The following is a 16,560-nucleotide window of genomic DNA, read 5'->3' as shown; positions in this document are numbered from 1 at the left end:
GACTTTTCCATTTGAGAGGAAGTAAAGTTGATGATGCATACTGCAAACTAAAAATTATAAATAACATGTTTCGCTGAAATGTACTATATATGTGTAATTATTTTCGAGCTTTATAATTTTCGAAATTATGTTTATCAATGAAAAAAACATTCACAATTGATGATAATTAATAGAATCAGTTTGAATGTCAGAAAATCTTTTTGATTATTAAACTATTTTGATTTCTAAAAGTGTCCAGTAGTGCATTTTTTGTCTAATAGGACACATTTTTTGAAGCTATTTATTTATTTCCTTTAATAGTGGTTTACATTGATTTCACATTGAGACTTACTATTTTAGGAACGCCCCAGTATTAGTAGTGCAAAGGACCAAAAAAGTTAAGGTTCTTAATTGTTTCTACTAATTCTATGCTAATCTACAAGATTTTTTTTACACATTCATATTATTTTGGCAAGGGCCATGTTGGAAAAATACACACAACAATAACAATTGCCTATATCACGCTTGAAACCGCACTACCATCAATATTGGGATACACACTACCACTAGACCAGACACCCTATATGTATTCAAGAATTATCGAAATCCGTCCATAAGTTGAAGATTGTTGAAATGATGTCAAAAGAAGCCGCTTTTGACAATACTTTTAATGACTTGTAAATAGATTGTTTTGCAATTTCTCATCGAAAGCCCTGAATAATGCAGAGTGGTAATAGTCTAGTAATAGTCATTACCTAACTGAAATCATTCAACTCGGTAAGCCTCGTTGGATATATGTACAACTCGTGCTGTAAAAATCGAAATTCGGCAACTTGTTGCGTAAACTACTATTTCACTAACTTTCACTAATCCGATGCAATTTTAAAAGATTGCTTTACTGCGATCATCTTGTTTCTTAATTTGTTAACACATTTTTCGCATGTCCACTCGGCTTTAGGACATTTCGTCGAATGACATTTGGTCGAATGACGTTTGGTCGAATGATATTTGGTCGAAGGGACATTTGGTCAAATGGACATTTGGTCGAAATCTTATTTTGAAATGATTTTTGAAAGATCATTTGGTAAAATTTATTATTGTTTTCTAAGTTTTACAAATAAAACGTATTCTTTTGAATAATCTGAATTATTACCTGTTGTTGAATGAAAAACGGGACATTATTGTAGTCATATTTTTATAATCCATACATCTATATATTTGTTAGCTTTAGGACATTTCGTCGAAAGACATTTGGTCGAGTGACGTTTGGTCGAATGACACTTGGTCGAAAGTACATTTGGTCGAATGGACATTTGGTCGAAATGCTTTAGATTATTTTGTCAAATGATATTTGTTCCAATGACGTTTAGTCGAACGGACATTTGGTCGGAAGATTATTTTGTAATAGTTGGTCAAAGGATTGTGTGGTCCAACTATTGAATGTGAACCGAACCAAATTTTTTGCACAATGAATTAATATCGAATCTATTTCAAGCATTCTTCTCATCAGAAGTCAATAATAAATCTATCTGAACTGAAAATTATTTATCAACAACGTTTACGACAAGTTGTTCTACTGTTTATCAAGAGTAAATTATTCTTGGCAATAATTTTATTTTGTAGCCGGTGTTTTTTTTTCAAGTTCACCGATGTTGATTTTTTTCTTGTTGAATTTATTATTGTTCTTAAATATCATCATTCTTTGGAAAAATGTCTCCCAATAATTTTTGTTATTATTCTAGTTAATTATAGTTAATAGAATATCAAACTATGTTGAATTTATTATTTTTTCAAAATTTCATCGTTCTTTATACGTAACTGTTGATCTTTATCTGATGATTCAATATGAAAGCTCGGAAACTTGTCTGATATTCAGCGTTTGAACTTGGTTAAGAATATGGAATGCGGGGACCAGACTTGGAAATGGGGATAGATCTATTTGGTCACCTCGAATTGTCTGCATAAAATGCACTTTTATATGTTGAATATGGGGCCAATTTCGCTGACCATTGCATATAAGAAACGCTTATGACTAAGTGCATCAGAAGGGCCGTCTATATGATACGTTTTTCTTCTCATCGTGAATCAGGTTGTTGTCACTTCCAGCTAAAATATAGATTAAATACGATTAAATACAATGATCCCAAGTAACATTAGTAGCTGAACAACAGTTTATCTAGCTGAAATTAGCTTTGAAATGGTTTCTTAAACTCTTCTTCTTTTTCTTTCTGGCGTTACGTCCCCACTGGGACAAAGCCTGCTTCTCAGCTTAGTGTTCTTATGAGCACTTCCACAGTTATTAACTGAGAGCTTACTATGCCAATGACCATTTTTGCATGCGTATATCGTGTGGCAGGTACGATGATACTCTATGCCCTGGGAAGTCGAGAAAATTTCCAACCCGAAAAGATCCTCGACTGGTGGGCTTCGAACCTACGACCCTCAGCTTGGTCTTGCTGAATAGCTGCGCGTTTACCGCTACGGCTATCTGGGCCCCAAAACTCTTATTCCACTTAAATATTTGTTGGGATGGTGTCGACGACTGTAAATGACAATAAGCGGATAAATAATTCAAACGTAGAAAATCAAACTAGAGACTCGTGATTATTCTCTGTATCGAATGAGGTGAGAAGAGTTGATTGATGGGACAAAAGTTTAGTTACTTCCATTTGAGATCAGCTTGTAGCGATTTATCCGACCAGCAGAATCAGCCTGAATAAAACATAATAGCAGGAAAATAAAACAACGCAAGTAACGCAATCACTGTGTATTACCGACAAAATGTCACTCTGTAAAATAATATTCAAAATTCAAATTGAAATGCCCTTTCGACCAAATATCATACGCTTCTCAAAGCAACTTAATCATTTTCGACCAAATGTCCATTCGACGAAATGTCCGTTCGACCAAATGTACTTTCGACGAAATGTCATTCGACCAAACGTCATTCGACCAAACATCATTCGACCAAACGTCATTCGACCAAATGTCATAGATTCATATTTGTTAGTGATTTAAAGTTATGCCAATATGCCAAATGACATTTTTAGAAGTAGTTTTTTGTACATTGACTGAAATATTTAGATCTAGTGAATTTATTATTCTTTTAAAATATCATCATTCTTTGCCAAACTGCGCAACGATGTGAACATGATGATTTGTTGAATTCAATATATTTTTGTTAATGTCATCGTTCTTCGTAATGAACTGCTGATCTTCATCTGATGGAAGCATTCGGCGAGAGTGCTCGGGATCTTTCTTTTAATTTCAGGTCTTGCAGCTGACAAATGGGGGTAAGATTTATTGAAGCGTAAATCAGACTTAAAACGGCAGGGATAATTTGCTTCAAGGAAAATCTTTACGGCGAAGTGAATGTTATACGTCGGTAACTCTACTTATGACCAATTGGCTTATTGGGACTACCAGTTTAATAACATTACTCAAGCAAATATATGACATTGGGTGCACTACAGATTTTGCGGTAGAAGCTTTGGATAATTGGACCAGAAAATTGAATTTATAATACGTAACGGGTAAGAATACACGAGTTGGCTGAGGTGACAAAAGTTGGCATGTCTCTATATAAGATAAGCTTATATCAACTCGTAGAACATGCCTACTTAAATGAAAATGCAGCATGTTAATCAGTATGATGGGAGAGTAGGATCCATCAAATTGATCAACAAAATTTTGCTAACCGTTTATAGATTGTTGGTAAAATGGCTGATGTGTATTAGCGACAAAATATTACTCTCGACGATAATGAGACTAAACGTAAAACTTTGATTCCATACTGTTTAGATTCCACCACATGTTCGATCAAATGCTTTCTGTTGCAATTAAACCTTCTCGACCAAACGTCCATTCGACGAAATGTCCGTTCGACCAAATGTACTTTCGACCAAACGTCATTCGACTAAATGTCGACCAAATGTCATAGATTATGTCCACTCAGGTCTCGTGATTTGTCGCTAAATCATTGTTATTTGAAATAAATTTATAAACAAGATATAAAGAAACCTTTGCAATCTATTTTATTGTCCTATTATTGCCTATTTTTCTAAAAAATATGGGATTTTCTTTCATCACGAACTTGTATACCTGCTGCATATAATTGTTTTGGTTCAAAAATTAAGAATTCACGCTTTTGAAATTCGTTTCGTAGGCAGAGGGACCGGTTTAATATATAGGCTGTTATTGATGCATCATTCAAAACTATTCTTCCAACGTTTAAAATCTTTAAATTTTGAAAGTATGCATTTGGTTCAGCATGGGAATATTATGAGCTTTCTTCATCATCAATACTATTCATAGAAAATAGAATTTTCGGTTTATACTGAAGATTTATTTCTGATACCGTAATTATAGGCAATATCGCAATAACGGGAAAATTACCCTACTACAATAGACTAAATATTAGTCGCAGCGATTTAACCTGGTGCCTAAATTTTTAACCGGTAGTGTAAAAAATATCAAATTTTGTGATAATAAAATTGTGGATATTTGTAGTTTCTGTCAAAATTTCATGCCGATTGCTTATAGGGAAACAAAGATACAGCATGCCAAAGTTGAACATTTTGTATGAAAATCGGCTTTCACTACTATTATTCTGAACACAACTGTATGTTTCGAACAGAAAAGAACATATGATCTGAAAAGGCGATAGCAGATAATCGCCCTGGATGGAAATATTTCACCTCGTCCTTATGCAACTCTAGAAGAGCCGAGGATCAAATTTGAATTAATAACAAGTACCTAATAACCCGAGCGTATGCGGAAACAGGAAAATTTTGTTCACATTTGCCACATTCGGTATTTCTGAACGTGAGTTCAGAATTGCCCTATTAGCTATCGAGATTAAGTTGTTATGAAGCTAGTATAAAACGCAAAATACATAAAAAAATGATGTTGCATTCATAGCACAACGTCCACAATAATCAGATCTTCAGCATCTACAATCATTAGATAACAAACAAACGATCGGTATCATATAAAAATAAAACTGTTTGGTTGAAACGCTCGAAAAAAATTAAAACTTTTGCAGTTCAGCGGTAAACGACAATAATATTACGGCGCCCAGAGAGTTTAGAATCACATGTCATAATACAGTGATATAGTCTTGTAGACGGGCAGTGTACATATATGGATGTTCTCCAAAATAACCCATGTGTAACCATTTAAAATAAACTAATTTTCCATTACGGTACACACTGGGTGAAGTAGTATTTACTCAGTGTATGAAACCGTAACCGGATTTAGTGACCATTTTCCCACACGCTATCATAGATCACATGTACAACTTGTAATGAACCTTCAATAGTTAGTCTGTAAAGATTGCTATTGTCGGAAAAGAGTATCACTGTCACACACCACTATTTGCCTACTTACAAATTTTGCTGACCATAAGATGCCGCTTGTTCTTGTGATGTCAACTGAACATACTTCCGTGACATATTACAATATACGGCAATAGCATGATCAAATAGAAAAGTTTCTCTAACCACCGGATATGGTGCACTGTGGACAATACGCCAAAGAATAGAATTAGATGATAGGTACTAACTGTCGAGCAGTTGAACGTTTTTTGTCGTTTGCGATAATCTCAGCATATGCCATTGAATTGCGAAGCGTTCACACGCGTGTTCAGTGTTCGGTATGGGACGACGGTTATCGGGTGGAAATTTTCGAAAGGGCGTGTATTATTTGAAAGTAGTTCGAAAAATTCCGTTGCACGGTAACCTATTTTCCACTATCCTCAAACGACAAATCATCAAACGACGTGCGTTTAAAATCACTACAATAGATTAAATTGGTACGCTGCTTTCCAACACACGCCCCGCAAGAAAACGTGTGATTTGTTTATACTTTCCAACATGTAGAAGGTGTCTAGCCTATGATAAAGAAATTATTAAAAGGGCATCAGGTGAATGAAACGCTTCCAGTTACACAACAGATGGTTTCGGTTAAACTTAGTTTGTAGTGGTTTATTGCTAGTTTTTGGAAGTAGTTTATGACCAGAACTAATGGAACACGAAGGAGCAATACACTACTTACTACATAACGTAACAAGTTTGAAGGGGTTGTACAACTTCCTAGTGGACGATTTGGCTGACCACAGAACTAGGGATCTACCCTTGCTGCACAATCCACTATGGATCATAGGATGTATCGGACTTTATCTATTGCTCGTGTTGCGGATAGTTCCCGAGTAAGTATTAATTGGTGTAGGGTAGATGTACTGGTATTCGCCACTTATATACCGTTCAACGAAACAAACAGGCATGAAACGTATAGTGTTAAAATGATGTGACAACATTCCCAGAAACCCGAGAGAAGAATGAAAAAAAATCATATTCTTGATAATTTTATTTATTTGTACCTTATTTCGCCATGGATGTCCTTAATTCGCACCCTTCATATGAAATCAATTTCAATTTAGGGGCCCAGATAGCCGTAGCGGTAAACGCGCAGCTATTCAGCAAGACCAAGCTGAGGGTCGTGGGTTCGAATCCCACCGGTCGAGGATCTTTTCGGGTTGGAAATTTTCTCGACTTCCCAGGGCATATAGTATCTTCGTACCTGCCACACGATATACGCATGCAAAAATGGTCAGTGGCATAGTAAGCTCTCAGTTAATAACTGTGGAAGTGCTCATAAGAACACTAAGCTGAGAAGCAGGCTCTGTCCCAGTGGGGACGTAACGCCAAAAAGAAGAAGATGAATATGAAATCAATTTAGGTGGCGGATTCAGGAACCGAGATTAATAGCATGGCGAATACTAGTGCTAGTGATCTATTTTTCAACACCACAATTTGCAATATAAAAACGAAGTTTCTGAACAGTTATCATATTTTTTCCTGCTAAATATGGATTGGAAGATTCCGTTCAATGTTTTTACAATATTCAAAACGGTGCAAATATTGGTACATCTACCCTAATGGCATTTTTCAAATTCAAGACTAAGTTGAAGCAAACTGATGTAAAATGTATCAGAACAGAAGAAACATATTAAAATCATTTGTGTCTTCTACTATTCGCAGCATAATGCAGGAGAGGAAAGCCATGCAATTAAAATACCCGATAATCGTGTATGACGCCTTTCAAATGTTGGGCAGTGCATGTTCCATCTATCTGTTCTATCGACATGGTTGGACTTTCCAGTATTTCTACAAATGCAGAGCACCTGATTTTTCCAACGATAAGGATTCCATCGGATTCATCTACGCTGCTTATTTTACGTTTCTCTTGAAGATGTCAGAGCTCATAGAAACGGTTATGTATGCTTTGAGGAAGAAAAATGCACAAATCAGTAGCTTCCATGTTTATCATCACTGTTACGCTTTAGTAACATCTTGGGGATTCGCGAAATATGGCGGAGGTAAGCTTCATGATTCAAATGTAAAGAAGTTAATTAGAATGTTTCATTTATATTTTAGGTAGCATGCTGAGTTACACAATTATCGTTAATAGTATAGTGCACATATTTATGTACGCATACTATCTTAGTTCCATTTTTGCGAAACAACTACCGTTTAGTTTAGTTCCTGTTAAAAAGTTGATCACACTTCTTCAGATAGTAAGTAAACAATGATATACGAAAACACACCCCAGTAACTCATTTTGCACGTCTTCTTCACCACAGACTCAACTGATAACCGTGCTCATCAATTTGGGCTTTGCGATGCGTCCTGATTGTCCCGTGCCATTAGGCCATTGCCTGTTTCATGGCCCCAACATGGCACTGCAAATCAAATTGTTTGCTGACTTTTATTTGAGAACGTATACTTCGAGGAAAACGGAAAAGGATAACCTTCTGTTAACGTCCAACGAGGTTGTTGTTAACGTTGCTAGTAACACGTACAAGCGAAAATGAAAGTGAAAGTTTGGGTAGCAAACAAGGCTTTTTTCTGTTGAAAGAAATGTTGTCCTTACACGAAGAAAATTATTTACAGTTACTCAATCTCATTTTCGTACGGGGCACTGTTTTCATATCAAGTTGGTATAAATCTATTAAATGGTGCATGGACTTCGATATACTTTATCAATAATGAAGGTTATAGGTGTCATCAATTGTTTGGCAATGACAAACTGTATTCATTTGCTTAAATCTTTGGAATAATGGAAAAGTATTGACATTGTGTCCATAATTGACCCAATTCCATATTCGTACACCTAACAAAAAATAAATATACAGCATTCAAAACTAATTTTTTAATGGACTAGATGATTACTTAAGCTCTTCGTTGTGTTGTTCAGATGCAGTAGAATACATTTGGAAAATTTAAAAGCGGACATATTTGAAACTTAAGTAAATTTAAGAAAAATACCAGTTTTCCCATGTTTTTTGCTAAAATATTCGGTAAGTCGAACAATCAATTGCATTTTTTTCAACATCACTTCCTTAAGAATGATAACTGCGAATATTGCACAAGTTTCAAAAAATTATAATTTGTTTTGGAGTAGCTAGGAGTAGATATCGACAACTTATACTTTTGAATCTTAGGTAGTATAACATTTATAACAAATCCAAAACCAAAAATTTTAGTCAATTTCTTTATGTTTGGCTCCTAAATGTATATACATAATTCATAGATAATGTTCCTATCAAAACATTGCGTAATTATCATGTTTAATTTACATTTTACTACCAAACATGATTATAGAGATTTAAAGAATAAATATTATTGCCATAAGCGCAACACAAACGATTTTTAAAATGATGAAAACAACAGGATATATTCTATTAAATAGTATATCAATGCTCTCTGCTCATTCAAGTTATTTTGTATTTTTCTTATAAAATCAATAAATTGCAAAATAGGGTGCTATTTCGAATATAATTTGAATATTATTTCAAAGATAATTGAATATTACGATGACATCAATTATGAGGTGGTATGTACAGCGTAGTTTAGGGTACTTTAATGTAAAAAGAAGTTCGTAGTTCAAATTATTTTTACAGACAAATTCGAAATTAACATTTACCTGTTGTTTAGAATGAAAATTTGGTTTACATTGATTAAACATATCATTTTAGAAGAGTTTTGAACTTATGACACAACAATTTTCTGAACTCAAAAGGGATAAAAATTGTTTATGATTTCTGTAAACTATATATATTTCAACTAAATTTCTATCAGAGCTTACGAGTATAATCTATAGATTGGATCCAATGACAAAAATAAACGTTATTGTTTGAATTATAGGATTAAATAGCAAAACACATTGGAAAACTGGCATTTATCATAACTTTACCTAAATTTCATATATGTCCACTAATAAATTGCCCAAATGTGTTTCACTATATCTGAACATCATAATAAAGCATTTCAGTAATCAAATAGAGCTTCTAAATTTAGTTTTGAACGTTGTGCGTATGAATTTTGGTAGGTGTACGAATATGGAATTGGGTGAATTTTAGACATCAATTCAATACTTTTCTATTAATCCAAAGATGAATTTAAATGGAAACATTTTGTGATTGGCAAACAATAGATAACACCTGTTACCTTCAATGTGGATAAAGTATTTGTAGATCAATACTTCATTTAATAGTTTCTTACTAACTTGATGTGGAAACAGTATCCTGTACGAATATGAAATTGGGCCACTGTACCTAAATACAGTCGAAGCTCGTTATAACGACAACTTTTATTGCGACAAAAGTTCCCTATAGCGACATTTTTCGGTCCCTTGAAAATTATTTTGATGTTATAACTGTTCTCTATAGTGACATTTCTCTATTACGACGGTCCCTTGCGATGTCGTTATAACAAGCTTCGACTGTATTGAGTTTGGTACTCAAAATAAACCTCATTGAGTTTGGTACTCAAAATAAATCCAGAAGCTAAGTATCCTAATATTTCATAGAAAGGACATTTTTATGGAGGTTTTTTTTTAATGGAATCATACAAAAGTTTACCTAAGTATTGCAGTCATTCATTCAATTGTCAGTTGAATAATCTTCTCATGATATTTGGAAACTAAACTGTCGGGCCAAAATATCTGCAGCGCAATGAGTGGTAATTGAAGTTCACTTTGCAGCAGTGTAATCCTTTTTGTTAGCATCTCCATGACTAATTTCGACATAATAAGCCGAATTTTTCAATTTGCCTACCATCATAGAGCTGGCCACTAATAGAAAATCTTTGCACCCTGTTCCGAAGATGAACATTTATTACAGGCGAGAAGGAATCAGTTGCAAGCTTTGGATTAGACTTTTTTACAGTTTGACAGTTGATCGCATGTCAGTGGCAAGTCTTTATTTAATTTTGACGAAAAGTCAGTACAAAGCAATAAATACTGGAATCCTGGTGTTTAATTTCTACTAAAACAGATGAAAAGTTGGGGAAGTTTAGTTCTGGCAATTCTTTCTGCTCGAATAACAGCTAGCTCAGGTGGGGATGTTCCTATCTGACATTACGAAAGGTACACGGAAAACATAATTTACCCAAAATCTGGTTTAAAATCTAGGGGAAGACGGGGTAAGACCGCCCGCCTAAGCAATTTAGTTCATATGTCAAAATCAAAAATCAATAATCTTTTTTCTGTGCAGCATGTCGTTTTTTGAAGCCTTAGGCATGATCAAACAGGTGTTGTATTTGTATAAAAATATTTATTTCTTGAAGCTTGAAAAAGTGATGTCTTATCACGATTATTTTTAGCGACGGGGTAAAACCGCCCACCCACGGAAAAAACGACCACCACGTTTTTCGTGCACAATTTTGCGAAAAAAAATATATCAGTTCCTTGTGATTCTAAAAAGTATAAGGTTTTATCAATTCTACATTGATTAACGTGGATATTGAATCATTTTTAGGGTTAATTAATTCAAAAAACTTAGAAATATACTTATCACCACCTTAATTGATTTCATTTCACTTGAATAGTAATGTACAACGTAGTTACAACTTTAAAAATGGTTTAGACATTTTATTTAGTATAAATTAGGGGTGACGGTCTTACCCCATCAACAGTGGTTGGTTTCATTCCACAAGTGTGATTTTTCAGAACTATGGCCTTATTTCAAAGCTAAATATTTTCAATACTTTTTTCACTTCACTAATGCATATTTCACATTGCTGTTTTTACAAAAAAAAAATCCCATCCGAAATCCTTAAGTGAGCATCTGTTAAAATTAGATAAAATTCAATATCGACGAGCAGAAACTTTGTTTTCGATATTTGTTATGAGAAATTTCATGTAAATATCACTCTAAATGCTTCGGCCATTGACAAAAATCTTGTGTATGCAAAGTGCTTTATGAACTTTTAAGGAAACCGACATTTTAATGCCAAACTGAAGGTGGTCCGTCTTACCCCGGCGGGCGCTCTTACCCCGTAAAACACTTCAAATTCGTCAATTCATCTATAATTCAAGTTCTCTACATTGAAACTACTGTTCGGAATATAAGGCATACTCGGAGTTTGAGACAAAACGTATTTTCTCATGACAACTTTTGTCCCACCGGTGAGGTAAAAGCTCGTTTTAGATAATAAATTTTCAAACAATCTTAGCTAAAAATGAATAAATCTGACATGAAATGAATAAATTCTGACATAAGTTTCTTTGCCCCACTTTACTCTATTTTTATCATCGTAACGATATAGGGTAGGCGTACCAGTTATGGCCATAGTGGTTCCCTATTTCGCCATACGTGGTAACTTGAATGTCTCAACATTTTGAAAAGTTTTTTGTGTTTTAGCAGTAAGATATAGGCTATATCTAGAAGTTAAAACATCCAAAAAGATTAAAAATATGAAAGTGGTCCGAATTTTGCATATGGCCAAATAGGGAGCTACTATGGCCATAACTGGTACACTTTCCCTATTCAGATAAATTAACGAATATAATTGCACGTGTCCCTGTTGTTTTTTAGAAGTTTTTAAAATTTTCGATTTCCCAGCCAGATTGCAAATGAGCCATCCGTTTTCAAAGATAATAGCATTTGGAAATTACACTACCCATCATAGGTATGGAATCGCGTATTGCAACCCTCATACTAAATATTGCAGCATTTTGAAAAGTTTAGGATCACCTCAAATGAATATTATTATTTCGGGATTGCAAAGATACATTTAAATTTGTTTTCCGGGAATGTTTTTTAATATGCGGCCCTTAGTCACTAATATTTTTGATTTCAGTTGAGAAAACTTTTTTCACTAGGTTTTGGTAGATGCTAAACTAAAAAGTGCTGCAACACTCAGTATTGCAACGATTCCAACGATTTGGTGGGTAGTGTATATCGAACTATTTATTTGAAGTGCCATATTTTTTAGGTCTTACTTGCTTTGGAGTACCTTACATGTTTTGTCACAAATTAAGAGATTCACTTTCCTCTTATATTGCCACGACTTTTACGGACTGTCCCTAACATAATGTGTTATGTATAATAGTATTTTATATGACACCTTATTTCTTTAAAAAGGTAAAAGGTCTCAGTTAATAACTGTGGAAGAGGTCATTGAAAACTAAGCTGAGGAACAGGCTCTGTCCCAGTGAGGACGTAATACCAAGACGAAGGAAAGTTATAATGTTGTTTGAATTAAAACAAATTGTACAGAAATCTTGTTTGATATACAGGATTTTTTTTAACATATTTCGTTATTTTAACACTTACAAGCTTAAATTTTAACACATTTTGTCGAGAACAATAAAAAAATCATACCGTTACCGATGTAGCCCTTCACATTACACCGCCGCCATCGATACTTTTTATGCTACCTAAACCATCGCGATGTTTAAAAGCTTCCAGCTACATGTAAGCTTTCGTGGAAGTCGCTTTACTGAAGTGTGTAGCTTTATACCATGTTTTGCTATAAATTGTTAGTATAGAAGCTTTGTAGTGATAGCGGTAAGGGTGGTCGTATAATTCATACGTTATAGGAACTTAGGCCGAATAATAAACCAAAGCGGATGTTTTCATTCAGACAGAAAACCGGCAAGCATGGTTTATTTTCGATTAACCTTTCGGTCGATTACTCATCATCGTAACAAATGGCGCCAATGGAATCTGCGGAGAAGAGGTGCATTCCCACAAGGGATAAACTGTAATATTTTTTTCTTTTTGTAAGAATGCGAGCGATGTAAATTTGATTTTGATAACGAGAACGCTGTCCATATAATAAATTAATCAAATTGATTGACATTTGATAAACTATTGAAACAGCGAACAGTATTTTTTAACGTATGGAAACCTGGATAAAATTCTGTATTCATATTCACTTGAAAAAAAAAAACTTCCCAAATGGAAATTGTTTATAGCGTTATTTAAAAAATATAGGATAACCAATATATTTTGGACCCCTGTATATTTTGGACCCCTTTGGCCATTTTCCTGAAAATTTCCCAGTTTAAATCGAAAGACCAACTCAATTTGCATGCCATTTGGAAAGATAGGACTATTCCGCACTTGCTTCAACCGTTTGTACAAAGAAAATGTGTTTATTTTATCTGAAATTAATTAAATTTAATCGGTGCATCCATGCAACCGTTACAACACGTTACTCACAGAAATTGGAGCCGTCAGAAACTTTTCAAATGTAAACAGAAACTTATTTCAAATTTCTGGACAAAAACCGTAGAATTTATTCGTTTTTCCATTGTCGATCGATTGATTAGACTATGGTCAAGCATATTATACATCCAGTGTCAAGGACTTCGTCGCCAAACGATAAAAAATGCCGGGGGTCCAAAATATATACCTTGAGGGTCCAAAATGTATTGGTGTGTCTAAAATAATAAAAAAACAATGCTTCACAATTCAATTATTTTCGACATTTTTTGGATCCTACATGACCGTTTGGGCATTTTTATCTCGTAGAGGAAGTTTTTCTCTACATTTTGACATGTTCTTTGACTTGGTTACGCTGTGCAATTAATAAATTGGGACACGAAACTAAAATCACTTCCTTAAGGGCTCCAAAATCAAGGGGCCCAGATAGCCGTAGCGGTAAACGCGCAGCTATTCAGCAAGACCAAGCTGAGGGTCGTGGGTTCGAATCCCACCGGTCGAGGATCTTTTCGGGTTGGAAATTTTCTCGACTTCCCTGGGCATAGAGTATCTTCGTACCCGCCACACGATATACGCATGCAAAAATGGTCATTGGCATAGTAAGCTCTCAGTTAATAACTGTGGAAGTGCTCATAAGAACACTAAGCTGAGAAGCAGGCTCTGTCCCAGTGGGGACGTAACGCCAGAAAGAAGAAGAAGAAGGGGTCCAAAATACGACCGTTACCCTATGTTGATCTTTTTACGGTAGTCTTCAAAAGTCAATACGGTAGTCTTCAAAAGTCATAACGAGTTAAAATTTCTGAGCAGGTATGTGAAACAGCTGGAATAAATTTAATCTCTAACGAGTTCAAAATCGAGTAATGTCGATTTGCTTGATTAGTTTCATATATAGTTTAGCTTAGCTTAGTTTAGACTTACTACACAAATCAATGGTTGCTATTCCGTGATTGACCGATGTCAGTGAAGATGCATAAAGAATCAACTAGAAGTTTGGCTAGGATTGGCCATAATCTTCTTCAGTGTCTCTATTTATACAGGGTCAATAACGGCGCCGGCCACGTCCTTGCAATCAGGTGGGATTGGGGGAAGGAATGTTAGTGCGTAATCTCCTCAAAGGTTACTGGGAGGGATGTTTATTAATGGGAAGAATCGTTGGGTCACACTTTGATAAGCGATAAGCGATTAGACAATGATAAACAATTATTTGTGAGATATAAACATGCCTTTGAATATAACACATACTTTCAATCGTTATGAAAAAATTCCAAGTAGAAGAAGATATGTCGACACTTGAAGTGACGAACCATTCAAAGTTTGTTGAACAAATAGCTAAACGTACCATTCCTACAGCTGTGTTATCATATTTTACTCATATGAGAAGTAAAAAAAAATCGATTGGTTGGACCATCACAACACTCTTATGCCGACAATTACAGTGGCAAACCATTCATAGTTTGTTGAAAAATAATATTTACGTCTCACTGCTGAACGATTAAATGTGGAGTTATACAAATTTTATACATAAAAGCTGGAAACTAGCTCGCTAATGGATCCTTCATCCTTGACCAGTGAATCAATTGTCATCCAACACGCAGCAACAAAGACATTGTCATCTCCTATTCTTGTTGTACCAATTTTATTCCGCGACATCAGTTTATCACTACTTGAAAAGGTTCGAACTATGTTGCGCCCTGTGATTGTCATGGCAATTTTGCTTTTGAGTGTATCCCTATCCGCATAAGTTGGGACAAATGGTTGTGAGGACCTTGCTTTGTTGTTTGTTTTTTTTCTGCTTTGATGACAATTTGATTCACTGTCTTTAACTGAGCAGCCACAATCCACTTTCAGTTTCACTTAACACTACAATCCGGCGACTCAACGAAAAAATTAATTTTGGATCGGGCTTTTCAAACCGCACTGCCCAGTAAACGTGAAAACCGAGAAAAAAAAAAACAAATCCGACGACGCAACGAAAAAACTCATGCTTGCTCGGGCTTTTCAAACCGCACTGCCCGGCAAACGTGAAAACCGAGAAAAAAGAACCAAAACCCACCGAACAGTGGATTACACCAACATTGTAGCACAATTATATCAAGATTTGTTACAAATAAAACATTTTCTTTAATTTTTGTTAGTTTTTGTTTTGCACATTGAGTTGATGGAGGGAATTATAACATTATTAAAACAAAATTAGTTCTAATAACAAAGTCTATTTAAAATTTGTTTCAATTTAAAATATAATTATAACACAATTTGTTATAAAAATTGAGCTTGCTTATAACAAATTTTGTTATTTTGTAACAAAATGAGTTATATTTTTATTTGATTTTAAACATAATGAGTTACATTTTTGTTTAAATTATAACACATTTTGTTTCAATTTTGTTTAGTGTAGAAGCATTTTTGTTACTAATCAGCCGAAATTATAACATATTTTGTTATAAAAAATGCGGTAGCTGAGTAACAAAATCTGTTACAACTCTGTTGTAATCCACTGGTCGGGCGACGACGCAATGAGAAAAAAAACTCAGGATCGCTCGGACTCTTCAACGCGCATTCATCGTTTATCGTGCTTAGAATATATGACCCAAAAACCTTCTAATTGGACCTATTACCCTAGTGTTATTGTCAAAATTTCATTTAACCCTTAAAAGTTGTGGACAAAAAAAAAAAGAGTCCAATGCAATGCTCATATCTTTTGACTAAACTGATCAATTTTCAAAATATCAACAGTTTTGTGTAGGGAATTACTTGCACCAAAGATTTGGATACCGGTGCAGATACACGAGCGGAAATGTAGTGTACACCTTCACGTCTTTAAGGGTTAACGAATATTTTGCGTTGAAATAAAAAAAATCTTGTCAGCTCTGGAATGACAAACATATTTGCAGACAAAAATCTAAATTTAGTCCAGTTCAAGGTGCTTTTCAAAATAAAAGTTTCATCTTAATTTCTAATATGAGATAAAAGTTACAAAGCCAAAATTAAGCATTTTGTTTGAAATTCGGTATTTTACTACTATTCTTAACACAACTGTATGTACCCATTAACATCCAATGTAATATGCG

The 16,560-nt window shown here is 34.6% G+C and overlaps 2 protein-coding genes across 3 annotated transcripts in view; one reads left to right on the top strand and one right to left on the bottom strand.

The window, feature by feature from the left end:
* Nucleotides 1-16,560, bottom strand: part of LOC5575621 (oxysterol-binding protein-related protein 9) — a 251,354-nt gene that overhangs the window by 93,003 nt on the left and 141,791 nt on the right. The gene's annotated exons all lie outside the window — the stretch shown is intronic.
* Nucleotides 5,295-7,874, top strand: LOC5575619 (elongation of very long chain fatty acids protein AAEL008004-like). Its single transcript, XM_001662056.2, has 4 exons — nucleotides 5,295-6,187; nucleotides 7,020-7,357; nucleotides 7,416-7,555; nucleotides 7,622-7,874. The coding sequence occupies exons 1-4, from the start codon at nucleotides 6,003-6,005 to the stop codon at nucleotides 7,850-7,852; spliced, it is 894 nt and encodes a 297-aa protein (XP_001662106.1). The 5' UTR covers nucleotides 5,295-6,002; the 3' UTR covers nucleotides 7,853-7,874.

The sequence above is a fragment of the Aedes aegypti genome, chromosome 2 (assembly GCF_002204515.2).
Source record: "Aedes aegypti strain LVP_AGWG chromosome 2, AaegL5.0 Primary Assembly, whole genome shotgun sequence".
Taxonomy (NCBI): Eukaryota; Metazoa; Arthropoda; class Insecta; order Diptera; family Culicidae; genus Aedes; species Aedes aegypti.
The sequence above is the reverse complement of the archived record's forward strand: the minus strand, read 5'-3'. Positions and strand labels throughout refer to the sequence as shown.

What these genes read in the sequence shown, in the direction of transcription:
- LOC5575619 (XM_001662056.2), top strand. Translation starts at nt 6,003, where the DNA reads ATGGAACACGAAGGAGCAATACACTACTTACTACATAACGTAACAAGT. An exon ending in ATTCGCGAAATATGGCGGAG is followed by an intron (nt 7,358 to 7,415) that starts GTAAGCTTCATG and finishes TTTATATTTTAG; the next exon opens with GTAGCATGCTGAGTTACACA. An exon ending in TGATCACACTTCTTCAGATA is followed by an intron (nt 7,556 to 7,621) that starts GTAAGTAAACAA and finishes TCTTCACCACAG; the next exon opens with ACTCAACTGATAACCGTGCT.